The 15,068-nt window shown below is 31.3% G+C and overlaps 1 protein-coding gene across 4 annotated transcripts; it reads left to right on the top strand.

Annotated features, from left to right (window-relative positions):
* The first annotated feature begins 5,917 nt into the window (after positions 1-5,917).
* LOC133669095 (uncharacterized) lies at positions 5,918-9,913 on the top strand. 4 transcript variants are annotated; one of them, XM_062089111.1, is made up of 7 exons: positions 5,918-6,113; positions 6,264-6,312; positions 6,603-6,679; positions 7,012-7,159; positions 7,914-8,060; positions 8,173-8,418; positions 9,426-9,913. In XM_062089111.1, exons 1-7 carry the CDS (start codon positions 6,022-6,024, stop codon positions 9,564-9,566), a joined length of 900 nt encoding a protein of 299 aa, XP_061945095.1. In that variant the 5' UTR covers positions 5,918-6,021; the 3' UTR covers positions 9,567-9,913. The 4 variants fall into 4 exon arrangements, with proteins under 4 accessions (XP_061945095.1, XP_061945096.1, XP_061945097.1 ...); XM_062089112.1 differs by having other exon boundaries at positions 5,919-6,113; positions 7,932-8,060; XM_062089113.1 differs by having other exon boundaries at positions 5,919-6,113; positions 8,194-8,418.
* Positions 9,914-15,068: the final 5,155 nt, after the last annotated feature.

Genomic DNA, 15,068 nt, shown 5'->3' with positions numbered 1-15,068 from the left:
ATCATGCATTTTTTGTGTCCATAAAGTGCCTTCATCCTTTTATCTCTTCGCAAACAACACACTTACACGAGCACACTTTACATTTTTAGAAAACCTAAAAATCCCAACGATTCACAAAACCACTGCACTAAGAATAATTGGCTAAACTTTGATAATATTATTGCAATAGGTGATGAAGAATGGGAAGAAAAAGATATGAAAGATTTTACTAGGTTAGTGGAAAACTCTGAGAAACCTTGGAAACCTGGTAGTAAGGAGCTAGAAGTCATCAATTTGGGAATTGAGCAAGAAAAGAAGGACTTGAAGGTTGACACTCTTGTTACAGCCAAGGAAAGTAAAAGGTTAGTCTCTCTCTTACATAAGTATGCAAATGTTTTTACCTGAACTTATGCAGATATGCTTTGTCTAGACATTGGCATAATGGTACACAAGATTCCCTTGGTAGAGGAAAGTAAACCAGTTAAGTAGAAAAACAAATGAATACGCCCAGATTGACTACTTAAGGTGAAGGCAGAAATACATAAATAATGAAATGCAGGATTTCTAGATGTGGTCAATTATTTTTAATGGGTAGCTAACGTGGTCGAAGTCCCTAAAAAGGATGGCAATATCTAAGTGTGTATGGACTATAGAGACTTGAATAAGGTAATCCCAAAGGATGACTTACTTTACCTCACATAGACATTCTAGTTGATAATGGTGCAAAGAATGCCACGTATTCATTTATGGATGGATTCTCTGGCTACAACCATATTAGAATGGCAAAAGAAAACAAAGAGAAGACCATATTTGTCATGCATTGGGGAACATTCTGATATAAAGTGATGCCATTTGGATCACTCCATTTCATGATATGATGCACCGAGAAGTGAAGGTCTGTGTGGATGATATACTTGCAAAATCAAAGAAAAAAAAGATCATGTGTGAGTATTGAGGAGACTATTTTAAAGGCTATAAAAATACCAGCTAAAATTGAATCTTGCAAAATGCTTGTTCGAGGTATAGATAAGAAAACTGCTAGGTTTCGTAGTAAGTGGTCGAGGAATAGAAGTTGATCCAGATAAAGCCAAAGCCATCCAGGAAATGCTAGCACCTAAGACAGAGAAGGAAGTAAGAAGTATCCTTGGGCATCTAAACAATATAGCTCGGTTCATATTTTAGCTAACGGTGACATGTGAGCCAATTTTTTACTTGGTCAAGAAAACAAAATCCAAGAGTATGGGACAATAATTATCAAGAATTCTTTGATAAGATAAAAAGGTACTTACAAAATCCACCATTGTTAGTACCTCCAACACCAGGAAGGCCTTTGATCTAATATTTACAATGATAGAAATGGTCGTGGGTTATGTGTTAGGTCAACATGACTAGTCAAGAAGGAAAGAGCAAGTCATTTACTACTTAAGTAAAAAAAATCAATGACTGTGAGTCTAAGTGCACAACAATTAAAAGGTTATGTTGTGCTTTGGTGTAGAGCGCAAAAAGACTCAGAAAGTATATGTTATACTACATAACTTGGTTAATCTCGAAGGTGGATCTATCTATGAAAAGCCTTACTTGTCAAGTAGAATAGCAAGGTGGAAAATGTTGTTAGCGAAATACAACATTGTCTGTATGACAAGAAAAGCTGTAAAAAGGAGTGCAATTACCAACCATCTTGCAGATCATATTGTGGAAGACTACGAGCCATTAAATTTTGACCTCCCTAATGAAGATGTGCTGGTAAACGAGAATGAAAGTGGGGAGAGTGATTGGTGGACCTTTTACTTTGATAGTGCAATAAACATATCAGGAAATGGGGTTAGAGAAGTAATAATTTTCCCAAAAAAAAAAACAATACCCTATTTCAGTAAGGCTACAATTCGAATGTACCAATAACATGGTTGAGTATGAGGCCTATATCATCGGTCTAGAAGCTGTTTTAGAACTCAAAGTTAAGAAGCTTAAAGTCTTTGAGGATTCCATACTGATCATCTGCCAAATAAAAGAGGAATGGCAAACCAAGGATGAGAAGTTAAAGTCATATCAAAACTATCTCTTAAAGTTAGCCAATGAATTTAAAGAGATCAAATTCACCCGCATGAACAGAGATAAAAATCAATTTGCTGATGCCTTGGAAACCCTAGCTTTAAAGACACAAGTTATTGTTGGGGGCAGGATCTAACCAATGGATATCAAAGTCAGAAACCTCTAAGCTCACTGCACAATTAAAGAATCACTAGAAGGGAAACCATAGTACAGTGATAACAAGAGGTTTCTCTATCACTAAGAATACCTTTAAAGGGCTTCTAAGATAGATGAGAATACTTTGAGGAAAATGGCTATGAACTTTTACTTAGATGATAAAATCCTATATAAGAGGTCATTTGATAGGACTCTACTTAGATGTTTGAATGAAAGATTGGGCAAGCCTTGAAGGAGGAGGTCCAAGAGGGGATTTGTGCCACCCACACCAATGGACATATGATGGCAAAGCAAATGCAAATATCAAGGTATTTCTGGTTAACCATGGAGACAGACCATGTCAAAAGTGTTATAAGTGTCAAATATATGGTGATAAGATTAATGCACCTTCAACACCACTGTTCAATATGACCTCGCTTTGGCCTTTTGATATGAGGGGTTTAGATGTCATAAGGCTAATCAATCCCAAAGCGAGCAACGGGCACAAATTCATTTTGGTGGCCATTAACTACTTCACTAAATGGGTAGAAGGCAACTCTTACGTTCATGTAATACAGAAAGTAGTCAAGAGATTCATTGAAAAGAATTTGGTCTGTCATTATGGTTTACTAGCAAGATTGGTAACTGGTAACACTCAAAATTTCAATGGAAAGTTAATTGTGAAACTCTGCACCTAATGGAAGATTAAACATCTCAACTCTTCCCCTTACAAACCAAAAATGAATGGAGTGGTCGAAGCAGCTAATAAGAATCTCAAGAAGATCAATCAGAAAATGGTGGTCACCTATAAAAATTAGCATGAGATGCTCTTGTACGCACTTCATGCGTACCACATCACTATCAAAACTTCCACAAATACAACCCCGTATTCTTTGGTATATGGGATGGAGGTGGTTATACCCTTAAAAATAGAGATTCCATCACTATGAATTCTGAAAGATACAGAGCTGGATGAATCAGAGTGGGCAAGGTTAAGATTTAAATAATTAAACTTGATAAATGAAAAGAGGCTAACAGCCATTTACTATAAACAAATATACCAAAGTAAAATGGCAAAAGTATACAACAGAAAGGTTAGGTCAAGGGTGTTTAAAGAAAGAGATCTGGTGTTGAAGAAGATCTCACTAGCATCAAGAGAAGATCAGAGTAAGTGGGCACCAAATTACAAGGGACTGTATGTGGTGAAAAAGACTTTTTCAGGAGGAGCCTTAACTCTAACCAATATGGATGGAAAAGATCTACGTAGACCTGTAAACTTTGATGTTATAAAAAAAAAATTATGCCTAATGTATTATTCCCATCAATCAATAAAATTGAAATTTGACCAAGAATTCTTTAGTGTGTTTTTCTTTTTCTTTAAAAATTATGCATGATTTTATGTTTAAGAATTTGAGCAAAGTCAGATGACGCACGTTTGACTTTTTGTCAAAAACAATTGCGCCCCATTTACCAGTAAAAACAAAATAAAAGACCAAGCATGCAAGCCCTTACTAAATGAACAAAGCACTCTCCTGGCTAGCCAATCCTAGCAACACCTAACATTTTCTTTTTTTCCTATTTTTTTTTTACTTTATGCCTTGATGTCTTTTCTCAAAATAAATTTTTAATTTATATTTAAATTAATACCGTCGCTCTTTTGTTTTGTTTATTTAGACTCTTTTAAATTGTTTTTTAATTATTTTGCATGCATTTAATTTTTTTGAACAAATTATTTGAATTCATCTATAACATTTTATTTTTATGTTTTGGATGAATAGAAAATATTTATTTTTCGATAATATTTCTAATATATGTATCCTTACATAATATATTTTGTTCTTTTTTATTTTATTCAATCAATTTCATGTGTGTTTATTTTTTGTTTGATTAAATAAAAATTTGATTTTGATAAACAAAGTCATTAAACACAATCAGTCAAAAAGTATGTGTTGTGAGGGTAAATATCTTTATTTATATATGTCTCTTGATTTTTCTATTTTTGTTTTTATTTATCATTAATGACTTTTATTTTTCATTTATTAACATACATAGTTTTGAATTTATTTGGTTACATGTATGTATAGGTTTTTTGATTTACACTTATAATTTTTTTGTATACAAAAATATATATAAAAAAGCTGCATATATAATTTTTTTTTAAAAAAGCAAAAATATCTTACATGCAACAGTGGGTCAAATGGATAGCATATAAAAATATACTAAAAGGGGAGGGTTTTTACATTATTTTTATTGTAGCTTTAGAGACATTTCACTATGGACTACAACAATGAAATTATTAATTTTCCACTCATTCAAATAACAAATGGCTTTGCTTAAAAGGATATTGTGGTCCTTTTGTTTTATATGAACAATGAAAATACTAAAGCGTACTTGGAGAGAAAATTATATGCCTTTAGTCTAGGGGTATTATCGGTTTTTTTCTATTTTAGATTACGTTTAGATTACTAAAATGTTTTTTAATTCAAAACAATCAAAGCTTTCGATCAAGTGGTATTTATGTATTTTCACTTGATTATGTCATTATTTTTATGTTTTATCAAGGGAATTATCATATTTTACTAGAATAAAATAATATTAGATTTCAAAATGTTGATGGCACATGCATTGTACGCACCAGCACGTGGTAGGCACTTGCGCACTTTGGGCGGTGCGTGCGGCGCCTCCCCCTAGATAAACCTAACTATTTTTCGTGTAGTTAGACACACTGTCGCGTCCTCTTTCAGCTGGTATATTGCGTGTCATCAATGTGTGGGTGGTTTGTCGTCAGCGGACCTTTCTTTTTCAATCTTCTTTTCTCTCCTCTCCCCTACAAATTGCTGATTGGGTTTCTTTGGTTTTTTATATTTGTGATTCGGTCCTTCTTTTGACTTCTTATTTTTATCCTTGACTTTTTAATAGGAGTTTTGTTTCCTTTTAATTTAGTCATTCAATTCCAATTTGTTATATATTATACTTTTCAATTTGGTTCTTATTCTTTTAATTTCTTATTTTTTTTACTTGACTCTTTTATATAATTTTTTTTCCTCAACTTCACCCTTAAATCCAAGTTTATTTTGTGTTATTCTTTTCAATTTAATCCTCTATTTTTTTTCTTTTTTGTTAGAGTTATTTTTATTTTCAATTTAACCCTCCAAACAAAAAATATGTGCCTTTTTTTTTCTTTTAATTTATTTTTATCATCCTTTGCCCTCGAGTTATTTCTTTTTTATTTACTACTTCAATTTTAATTTTTCATATATTTTTTTATTTGATCCTTATTCTTTGAATTTCTTTTTCCTTAACTCTTTTATGAAAAAAATTTATTGGTTTCTAATCTCACATTTCAAACCAAGTTTATGTTGTTTTTTTTTCAATTTCTTCCTTAGTTTTTTTTTGTTTTAGTTATTTTTTTTCAATTTAACTCTCCAATAAAAAAATAGTTTTCCTCTAATTTATTTTTTTATTTTTGCCCTCATTATTTTAATTATCATTTTTTATTTTAAATTTTTTTGTGTAGTTAATTTTTTTCATGTTATGTTTTTTAGTGTTTATCCTTTTATTATCCAATTTCGTGCTCCTATCTTTTTCTTTTCAAGATATCGTGATATTTTAAAAAAATATATCTGATTAATATAATTAATTAAAATAAATCTGACTTATTAACCTTATTTACTTTTTTTTTTATGCATTTGCATTACCGACACGCACTGTAACGCGGGACGTGCCTAGTGTGTCTATAAATCCAATTGAACACGATGTGAATTGTGATTGCTCACGCATCCAGTTTAACTTGTAGCGCCAATAAATCCAATTGAAACAGAAAAGGAATCTATTCGTTTAGACTTTAGAGTATGAGTGATGGAAGTGAAGCTTAGCCATAGACGATTCTCTGATCTTTCTCTTCCCAGATTCCATTTTCCAAATCCTAAAACTACCTTCCCATCTCCAAGGTTTCTTCTTTTTTCTTCTGACCCATTAATGCACTTTCATTGTTTCTCTCTTTATTCGCTAAAGATTTGATCCTTTTCTTTTCTTTTCTTTTCTTTGTTGTTGTTGTTGTTGTTGTTGTTGTTGTGTGTGTGTGTGTGTTTCAATTGCAGCTTGAAATGGTGGGTTAACAGTAAGAAGCATTTTACCGTTCTTGCAGAGGTACAATCTTTCTTTCCCTGTTATTTTGCTTTGTTTGGTTGCCAAGAAATTTGTACAAAAGAAAGAGAAGTGATGACATATTTCTTCTGGTTATGTTGATAAACTTTGCATTTTTTTTGGAATATAAGAGATGGGTTTCAAAGTTATTCAAGTCCATGTCTTCTCTTTTTTATCGGATTGATGTTCTTGCTACTTAAGAAAGAAGAATAAGAGAAGAAGCTTATACTTGATTTCAGTCTCGCATTTTGCTTATTTTTGTAGTGAGCCATTAATTAGTTTTGTGGTTTCAGAGATGGAGATTTCATATTCAGGATATTTCAAAGTGTCAAAGCTCCACCAATCCCTACTTGCTTCATGCGGTCAAAGAGTAATAACTGAAATAGTAATTTGTTTATTTATCTATTTGCTGCACATTGCTGACAGTTAGCTAAGTAGATGTGAATGGCATACTTCATATATTTTGTTTGTAACTGGTTTCAAAAAGCATGGAGATTTTCCTTTTCATTTGCTGGGAAGTTGAGTTGTATACTTTTTTCTTTGATTAAGATAAAACATACAAAGCTAAGGGCAATTTTTTGTTTCTTGAACAATTTTAACTGCTGATTGGCCATTCACTATGAAAATGTGTGTGTTGAAAACTTGGATGGTTGTTGTGGTTCTACAATACTGGCCCATTTACTCGAACAAATTTTATGGCAGGGGTGAAACATTAACTTCAATTTCCAAGCAGTATGGGGTGTCTATATATTCTGTTGCTGCAGCTAATAAGAATATATTGGATGTTGATCTTGTTTTCGAAGGACAGCTTCTTAACATTCCTGCATCTGCCCCTGCAGACACTCAAGTGGTGAGCAGAGTTGCATTATCATTTACAAATGGATTAATTACTGTTTAGACACAGACAAAAAAAAAAAAAAAGGAAACTGGTTCTTTTGCAATCATGCTCTGCAATGTATATCTGATAATTAAACTTGTTGTAGACATGATATTTGTGGCGTGAATACATGTATGTTAGAATGCAATTCTTGCATCATTCAAATTCATGTCCTATTTTTCCTTAAGGCTGGTGGTACCATTGTATTCCTCCTGCATTCTAGAGCAAGATTTTGCTTTCATGTTTTTGTTTTAGCAATGAGATTGTCAATTTAAGTCATTTGTGAAATAGTTGCCACTCTACACTTAATGAGGAGCCACTCGGAAATATATATGAAATACCATGTACTAAGAAAACCACTTTCCTTTTAACTAGCTTATGATCTGTTGATTGTTTATTATGAGTTGAGGCTATTCAATGCGACCCAACTGTACAGAATGTATTTAAAAAGTTCAATCTGCAAGTCATTTTTCTTCAGTTACGACTCCAGGAGAGCTCAAAGACAGGGAAACTATAATTTTAACTTTTACATGAACGACTTGCAGATAGATCGTAACACAGGTTGTCTTGTTTGTTGACATATGATATAAATAGTTAAAGGAATGAATTCACCATTGCAGCCATAACTATACAGTAAAATTTAATCCAAGTTGACTTGCACGCTTGGAGGTCATAAGCTGTGTTTTGTGGAGTTTTGATTTGTTTTCTGGGTTCTAAAGGTACTTAGTGTTTGTGCCTCAATCAGTATCAGGTCAAGAAATGTGAATCGCCTAGCTTTGATCAACTAGAAAGGCTTCAGAACTTTATGAGGATTATGGATGGGGTTCTAAACCAAAAGCCCTTCATCACAGTAACCACCCTCCGTTTGCCACATGTAAGCTCTGTACTAAAACACTTTGCTTCATTGATTTTCATAGTATGACATTCATTGTCATATCCCAACTTATTTTGTCTTACAAATTCATCAATAGTAGTGACCTCAACAGCCTTGTCCACTCTATTATCAGGCTAAAGCCACTGGTTATTTTCTAGTTCTGGTTCCTGCATTAGCATTTTGCATCAGATGCATAATTGGTGCCTTTCACACTAGAGCTCGTAGAAACATGGGATGCCAAGCTTCGAATGAATCAAGGAAGCATCATGATGTGCCCGAGAGTAAACGTTGGAAACATGCTCTCAGTGACATAAGGGAGCCAGATAATTTGGATGGTGAACCAATACTAAATTCCACTGTAAGCTCATCGCTTTGGTTTTAATTTCATTTGCCATCTTCCTTTAACAGTTACGAGTATGTCACATTATTGATGGAGTTATGATGATGCAAATTATTATGGTTGAGGTTTGATGGATACCCTAAATCTTAATATTCTACTTTGGTTTTGTACTTGTTTCTTTCTTTTTTTCTTTTCAATTCTATTACATGTTGCAGCTCGTGTCATGCTGTGAAATTTAGGATTATTGGACATGAGTATTTGATATGACAAAGCTTAACATCCTGGTTATGGTTGGTTATTCAATGACCATCCCCTCTTTCCCCAGCTACAAATGCACTGGAGAGAGAGGGGGAGAGAGAGAGCATTTAGGACTTCGAATGAAGAAAGTATTGATATACTATATAAAGATCATTCATGACTTTGATTTCATTTTCTTTGAAGATGCATGTTTCTTGCCAAATTAAATGCCTTATATCAAGATTTTTAATTGGAGCTGCTTTGCCCTCGTTAAGTTTTGCTGAGTTTGCATTGATTTGTTTGCGTTGTTGCCATCTTGTGTCCTTTTTCTCTTGCTCATAGGCTGCCAACATTCTGTTGCTTTATAATGTACTTTTATCCTATCAAATGAGATACTGCACAAGTTTGATTACCAATTGTGAAATGGAAACTGCAGGAGTGAATACAGAAGAATTCGTGATTGTGTAAATTATTTTTTCCCAGAGTAATATTTACGACCTAAGATTATTGATATGATATTTAATTTATTTTATATTTTATTTTCTTGATTTATTTACTTTGCATAAGCTTTTCTTATCTTTACAATCTTATTATTATTCTCTTGATAAATGGTTCACATGGCTTGATAATTTCTTAATTGGACCGACATGGAATTTAACAAGTCCTAAATTCCTCATCAAATAGATCTTATTCTTCGAATTGTCAATAGAATCTTAATTTGAATGCCTCAAAAAGGAAAGAAGGAAAAAAGAGATTGTGCTTGCTATGATGGTTTCCATCTTGTGCAGGGTACTTCTGCAGAGCAAGATCAAAATTCATTTGAAGAAGTCTCTCATGCATACGACAAACTTGAACTTGAATATCAGAAGTTTTTATCAGAATGTGGAATTAGCAACTCGGGATACTGGCGGGGAGGTTCTACCGACTAAAATCAATACAGTGCTGTTCATCCTTCTTGGTACCAAAATTTACCATACAATCTCATGGTCATCTGCCATGATTGAATCATTTGTACAGTTCTGTAAGTTTTTTTGTTGTTGTTTTGAGTGTTTAAGAATGTAATGAGGCTTGAAGATTGTGAATCTTATCTTTAGGACTAGTTAGGCTTCATTTCTAACTAGTTTGCTTGCAATGTGTGATTATCCCTTCCAGAGATAAGAGGAATAGGAAAAGGCACGGCAAAAGATTTACTACAGAACTGTAAATTTGACTGAAACAGCGTGTTATAGTTTTACATGTCAGGTATAAAAATTGTTAAAAGCTGCTCTTTTTCCCATCGCTGCAGTCTTTTTGCTCACGCTAGACATAGGCATCCATGACTACCATTCCTGCAGACAAAGATGTGTTCAACAAGTGCCGTGCTGTACTAGCCACTGCATAAATTTCTGTCTCATGAAGTTGAGACACTACAGGATTGAAGATTTAGCACCTCCCTCTGAGGATTCATTTTCCTTTCTGGAAAGCAATGTAGAACCACTCAAGCTTATAGATGATTGATTAGCTGGGAACGTTAATGTGCTGCTCAAACTGAAATGTAGAATTGCCGGACCAATCAAATCTCAAAATGCCTTCGTCTCTTAAATTGACTCCTGGCAGGGATTCAAATGGGCTATGTTCTGACAAACCATCGCAAAAGGAGCATCTTTCTAATAATTTTGTTTTGGATTCCACTTGCCTCTGAAGATCAATTTGCATCTGACCAGCAGTTTCTGCTGTCATATGCTTAGGGCTTGTAAAAATTAAATTGATCCACGAATTTCTGTCTCAAACTTTCATTATGAACAGAAAGCATGACTACTGGTTTTCCTTCGTGTTCGGAGCTTTGGTTGAGACATTTCTCACATTAAAAGTCAATAAAAGATAAGATGGTGTTTGGTTGTATGAATGACTAAATCCTAGTTTGTTTTCATTTGTGGATGGAATGGGAATCGGCCCGGTTCAGGATCTCCCCACCCCGAATTACAAACAGCTTTTTATTTTCCTTTCTTTTTCCAGTAAACTTTTTTTTTCATGTTTAGATGCCCTACTAGATATTTTATCCACGCTAAGCTATGGTTCATTTCAGTTTTTTTAAATGGAAAAATATTAATATTTAAGTATGGTTAATGTGTTCTGAAGAAAAAAATAATTATTATATAGGTCTTGATATGATGTAACCTGATTAATTTAGGAAGTCTAAAAACAACTTAAACAATCACGAAAAAAAACATAGTTTGAATAATAAAAAATTCAAGATAATAATTTTTAAAAATATTAAAACGACAACATATTAGATCGACCTGAGTCAACCCACGTTAACATGTAAAATTTGTGACTTAGATCATGAGACCATGATAACCTTATAGAAAGAAAATTAAAAAAATATATATTTATTGATCAATCAACTCAATATTAAAAAATAAAATTATAAAAAATCAATTATAAAATGACTAAAAAAACTAGAGTCAACCTGGGTTAAATCTGAATTATGAAACCATGATAACCTAATAAAAAGCAAATAAAAATAAATTTTGAAACTCAATTCTTAATCAATCAAACATTTAAAGATGAGATTGAAAAAAAATCAATTAAAAAAAAGATACAAGTCAACCCGGGTTAACCCATTAAACTCTTATCTTAGATCATGAGACTGTGATAACCTTACAAAAAGCAAATCAAAATAAATTACAAAGATTAATTCTCAATCAACTCAAATAGTGAATGAAGAAATTAAAATAAAAAATCCAATTACAAAAAAGGACAAAAAAAACTCAATTCAATCATGTTAACCCGCAAAACTAACGACCCGGGTTATAAAATTGCGATTACCTTATAGAAAACAAATCAAAATAAATTATAAAACTCAATCCTTAATAAATCCAATGTTAATGAATGAAATTGAAATAACAATTAATTTTCAAAGAAATAAAAATCGTTCCAATAAATATTACTTTGTGAAGAGGTTAATAGTGTTTCCCCTCCTCAATTAGTTTTTGTTAATTACCTTCTATTATCCCAAATGGTTTTAATGTTATTCCTAACTATTAGAATTTTTTTTTAATTCAGTTCTTGATTTTTTTTTTCTTATGTTTATTATATGGATAGACTATGTATTTAGTTTGAAAGAGTAAAAGGAGAAAGAAATGGAAGAAAAGTGCAATTGATTAGCTATCCCAATTAATAAAAGCTAATGATATCGATGAAATTACATCTACATCAGCATTTACTGGAATCTTGATTACCTACTCCAAAGTTGAAAAGCTAATGATATCCATGCAGACACATTGATATTGTCAAAACCATGATAAATGAGTTTTTACAATGACTTGATTAGCCAAGCCAATTATTGGGGCTAATGATACCAATAATGTTACGTATTACTTGATTAGTTGTCTCAGGTGATGGGGGCTAATGATGTCAATAAGATAATACTGATATCGATAAATACTTGATTAGATTAGTAGCTTAAGGTGGTGGTAGCTAATGATACCTAGAGGAAAAGGTGTCGGTATATTCTGATTAGTCATCTAAGTGATGATGGCTAATGATATTGGTATTAGAAGCGATATTGACATTGATTAGTCTATCCGGATTAGGGATGACCAATAATATTAGGGCATCTGATATCAATATTTACGAATTATGATAAAAGATTATAATGACATAGCTATTTGAAGATAAGAAGAGAAAATAATAATAAATCGATGATACAGATGACATGTGGGAAAACATATAAAATGTAGTCGTGTATTGGTGGAATATAATAAATTAAATTTGAGAAAGTACATAAACTATAAATAGATTTAAATTTTTATTATAATTTTTTTTGTGCAGGGCCTTCATCTTCCCGACCGAAGTAGATCTATTTAATTATACATATATCCTTATAGACTAGATGTATTTTGTTCTTTTGGATATGCAATGAATTTTAGATAAAACATGTAAACCTTAATATTAGAATCTAATCTATGTAAAAACATTTGGATGATAATTTTTTATTACTTAACGATTTTGGAATTGATATTAATCATTTAGCTCCTTTAAATTCTCTAAATAGTTTTATTTTATGGTTGTGAATTAAGGATTAATGAAATTAAAATGTAGTACAATTTGTCTTATCTTATTTTTATGAGAATTATGCTTGAACAACAATGTGATTGATGTACATTGCCTTATTATGTTATACATTGCCTTATTATGTTATTATTAAAAAGTTATGCTTGAGGTATTGTTGTTGTGATGGTTGTTTTGATCTAGAATGATTGGAACAAAGGTTGAAAATATATTTAGTGTTAAATAGGATATTGTCGATAACTTGAAATGTTTTAAATATAGGGGAAACTCTATCAAAATTTCAGTAGAAATTTCTTAATGAGAAATTTCAAAAAAAAAAAAGTTTTTGTATTTTGCTACGTTTAAAGTATTCGGTGTTTTGAAAAAACAAAATGGGGATGTTACATATATAATTACTAGCTATTTGACTTGCATTGCATCATGGGTCATAAATTTCTTTTTAAGAAAAAAATTTGAGTATACAATCTATTTTGATATTTTTTTACGTAAAAAATCCAAAGTGTAAACTAAAAAGCTTATATAGACATCCAATCAAATAAATCAATAATCATCTATGTAAATAAAAAAGAAGTCATTAACAATAACTAAAAGAGAAACTGGAAAAATAGATAGATGGATATGGATTAAAATATTTGATTTTATAAAATGAGACATTTACTCGTTGGTGTCTACTAAATTTCTTTTTTAAAATCAATATAAGCTAATAAACTTAGAAACACATGTGAAAGTGAGTGAATAAAAAAGAAAAAGGAAAAACAATATGATACAAAGCTGAATAGACCAAAAATATTATTTTGAAATAACTATTATTTTATAAAATAAAGTTTATTTGTATAAAATTAAAACAAATCTTCAAAAATCAAATACAAAATAGAACATATTAAAAAAATCTATATCCAAAAAAGGCCTGCAAAACTCATGGTTTAGGTCATGTGACTGAGATAAAGTAATTGAAAATAACCACAAAACAATTTTTTTATAAAACAAATTAATATAGAATGATAAAATTATAAAAGAAAATGAGGAAAAAATGGATCCCTAATTGTGTTAGCTCTTAAAACTCATGACCCGTGTCATTAGATCGGAAGTATAACAAATTAAAAAAAATCACAAAACCTAATCCCGAACAACTTAGAAGTAGAAGGATGAAACCAGAAAAAAAAAAAGCAGTCACATAAAAAAATGAAATTAAAAGAATGAGGTGAAAATTAAAATAAAAAGTAAATTAGAGGGCATAAAAAATTAAATTAGAGGGTTAGATTGAAAAGAAAAAAAAACTTTAACAAAAGAAAAAGGAAATCAAAAGAATGAGGGCTACATTAGAAAAAATAAAACAACAACTTTGATTGAAAGATGAAATTGAAATCAATAAAATTTTAATATAAGAGCCAAGAAAAAATATCAGAAATCAAAGTAATAAGGAGCAAATTGAAAAAAATAATATATGACAAATTATAATTTAAAAACTAAATTGAAAATATAAAAAAAAATCTAAAAGGGCCGATGAAGAAAATAAGTAATAAAAAACACAAGAACTAAAATTGAAAAAAAAATGAGGAAAAACATGCACTTTCTCTAGTAGAGAGAGAAAAGAAGAAAGAAAAAAAATGACCACCTGTAACAAACTACCCATCAACCTTCACAACGCACTGCACAAAGATGAAGAGGACGTTGTGGCATTTCTAAAGACATAGCGGAAGGTCAAGTTTGGCTACTAGGTGGCGCCACACGTGTTGTCCAAAGTGTGTGAACACCACCCACACGCTGGCTCGTATTGAGCATGCGCCAGCAGCTTTATAAAATAAAAAATTCAAAATTCAAAATAAAAATATCAAAATGCCCCTCTTAACCCTGAAAATTACAAATAAACTCATGTGAAATGACAAAAACACTCTTAAATGCATACTTTATTTTTTTTTTTTGTCTTTTCTAAGGACAAAGATGTATTTTAATTATAGCCTAATAAGGGAAAAATAAAAAAACTCTTGGTCAATAACTCAAGTTTTTTTTTTAATTTAAGGGCAAAGAAGTATATTTATTGTTTTAATGTTTGTGAAAAGATAAAAACACCATTGGTCAATAATTATAATTTTTGTCAACTATGATGGTAAAAACATAATTTTATTGTGCAAAACAAAAATGAAAAAAGAGCATACAGGCGTCATTTTCTCTATCAAAGAATAAAATAATAATTTTATTATAATAATTCATAATAAATTATATATAGTGATACAATTAAAAAAAAAACCCACATGCTATATATTTTTGTTAGATGTGTGCATGTGTACTATCATTACTCAACGTTTTCCTTTTATGCTAATACTGACCTTGGATTGTCCTTTTCCCTCTAGTAAGTATACCTTGGGTGGCCTTATTAT

The sequence above is a fragment of the Populus nigra genome, chromosome 12 (genome assembly GCF_951802175.1).
Source record: "Populus nigra chromosome 12, ddPopNigr1.1, whole genome shotgun sequence".
Lineage (NCBI taxonomy): Eukaryota > Viridiplantae > Streptophyta > Magnoliopsida > Malpighiales > Salicaceae > Populus > Populus nigra.
The sequence above is the reverse complement of the archived record's forward strand: the minus strand, read 5'-3'. Positions and strand labels throughout refer to the sequence as shown.

Excerpts from the sequence above, each read along its gene's own strand:
- LOC133669095 (XM_062089111.1), top strand. The coding sequence starts at position 6,022 with ATGGAAGTGAAGCTTAGCCATAGACGATTCTCTGATCTTTCTCTTCCC. Across the intron at positions 6,313-6,602 it reads ATTTTACCGTTCTTGCAGAG|AGATGGAGATTTCATATTCA; the intron begins GTACAATCTTTC and ends TTGTGGTTTCAG. Across the intron at positions 6,680-7,011 it reads TTGCTTCATGCGGTCAAAGA|GGGTGAAACATTAACTTCAA; the intron begins GTAATAACTGAA and ends ATTTTATGGCAG.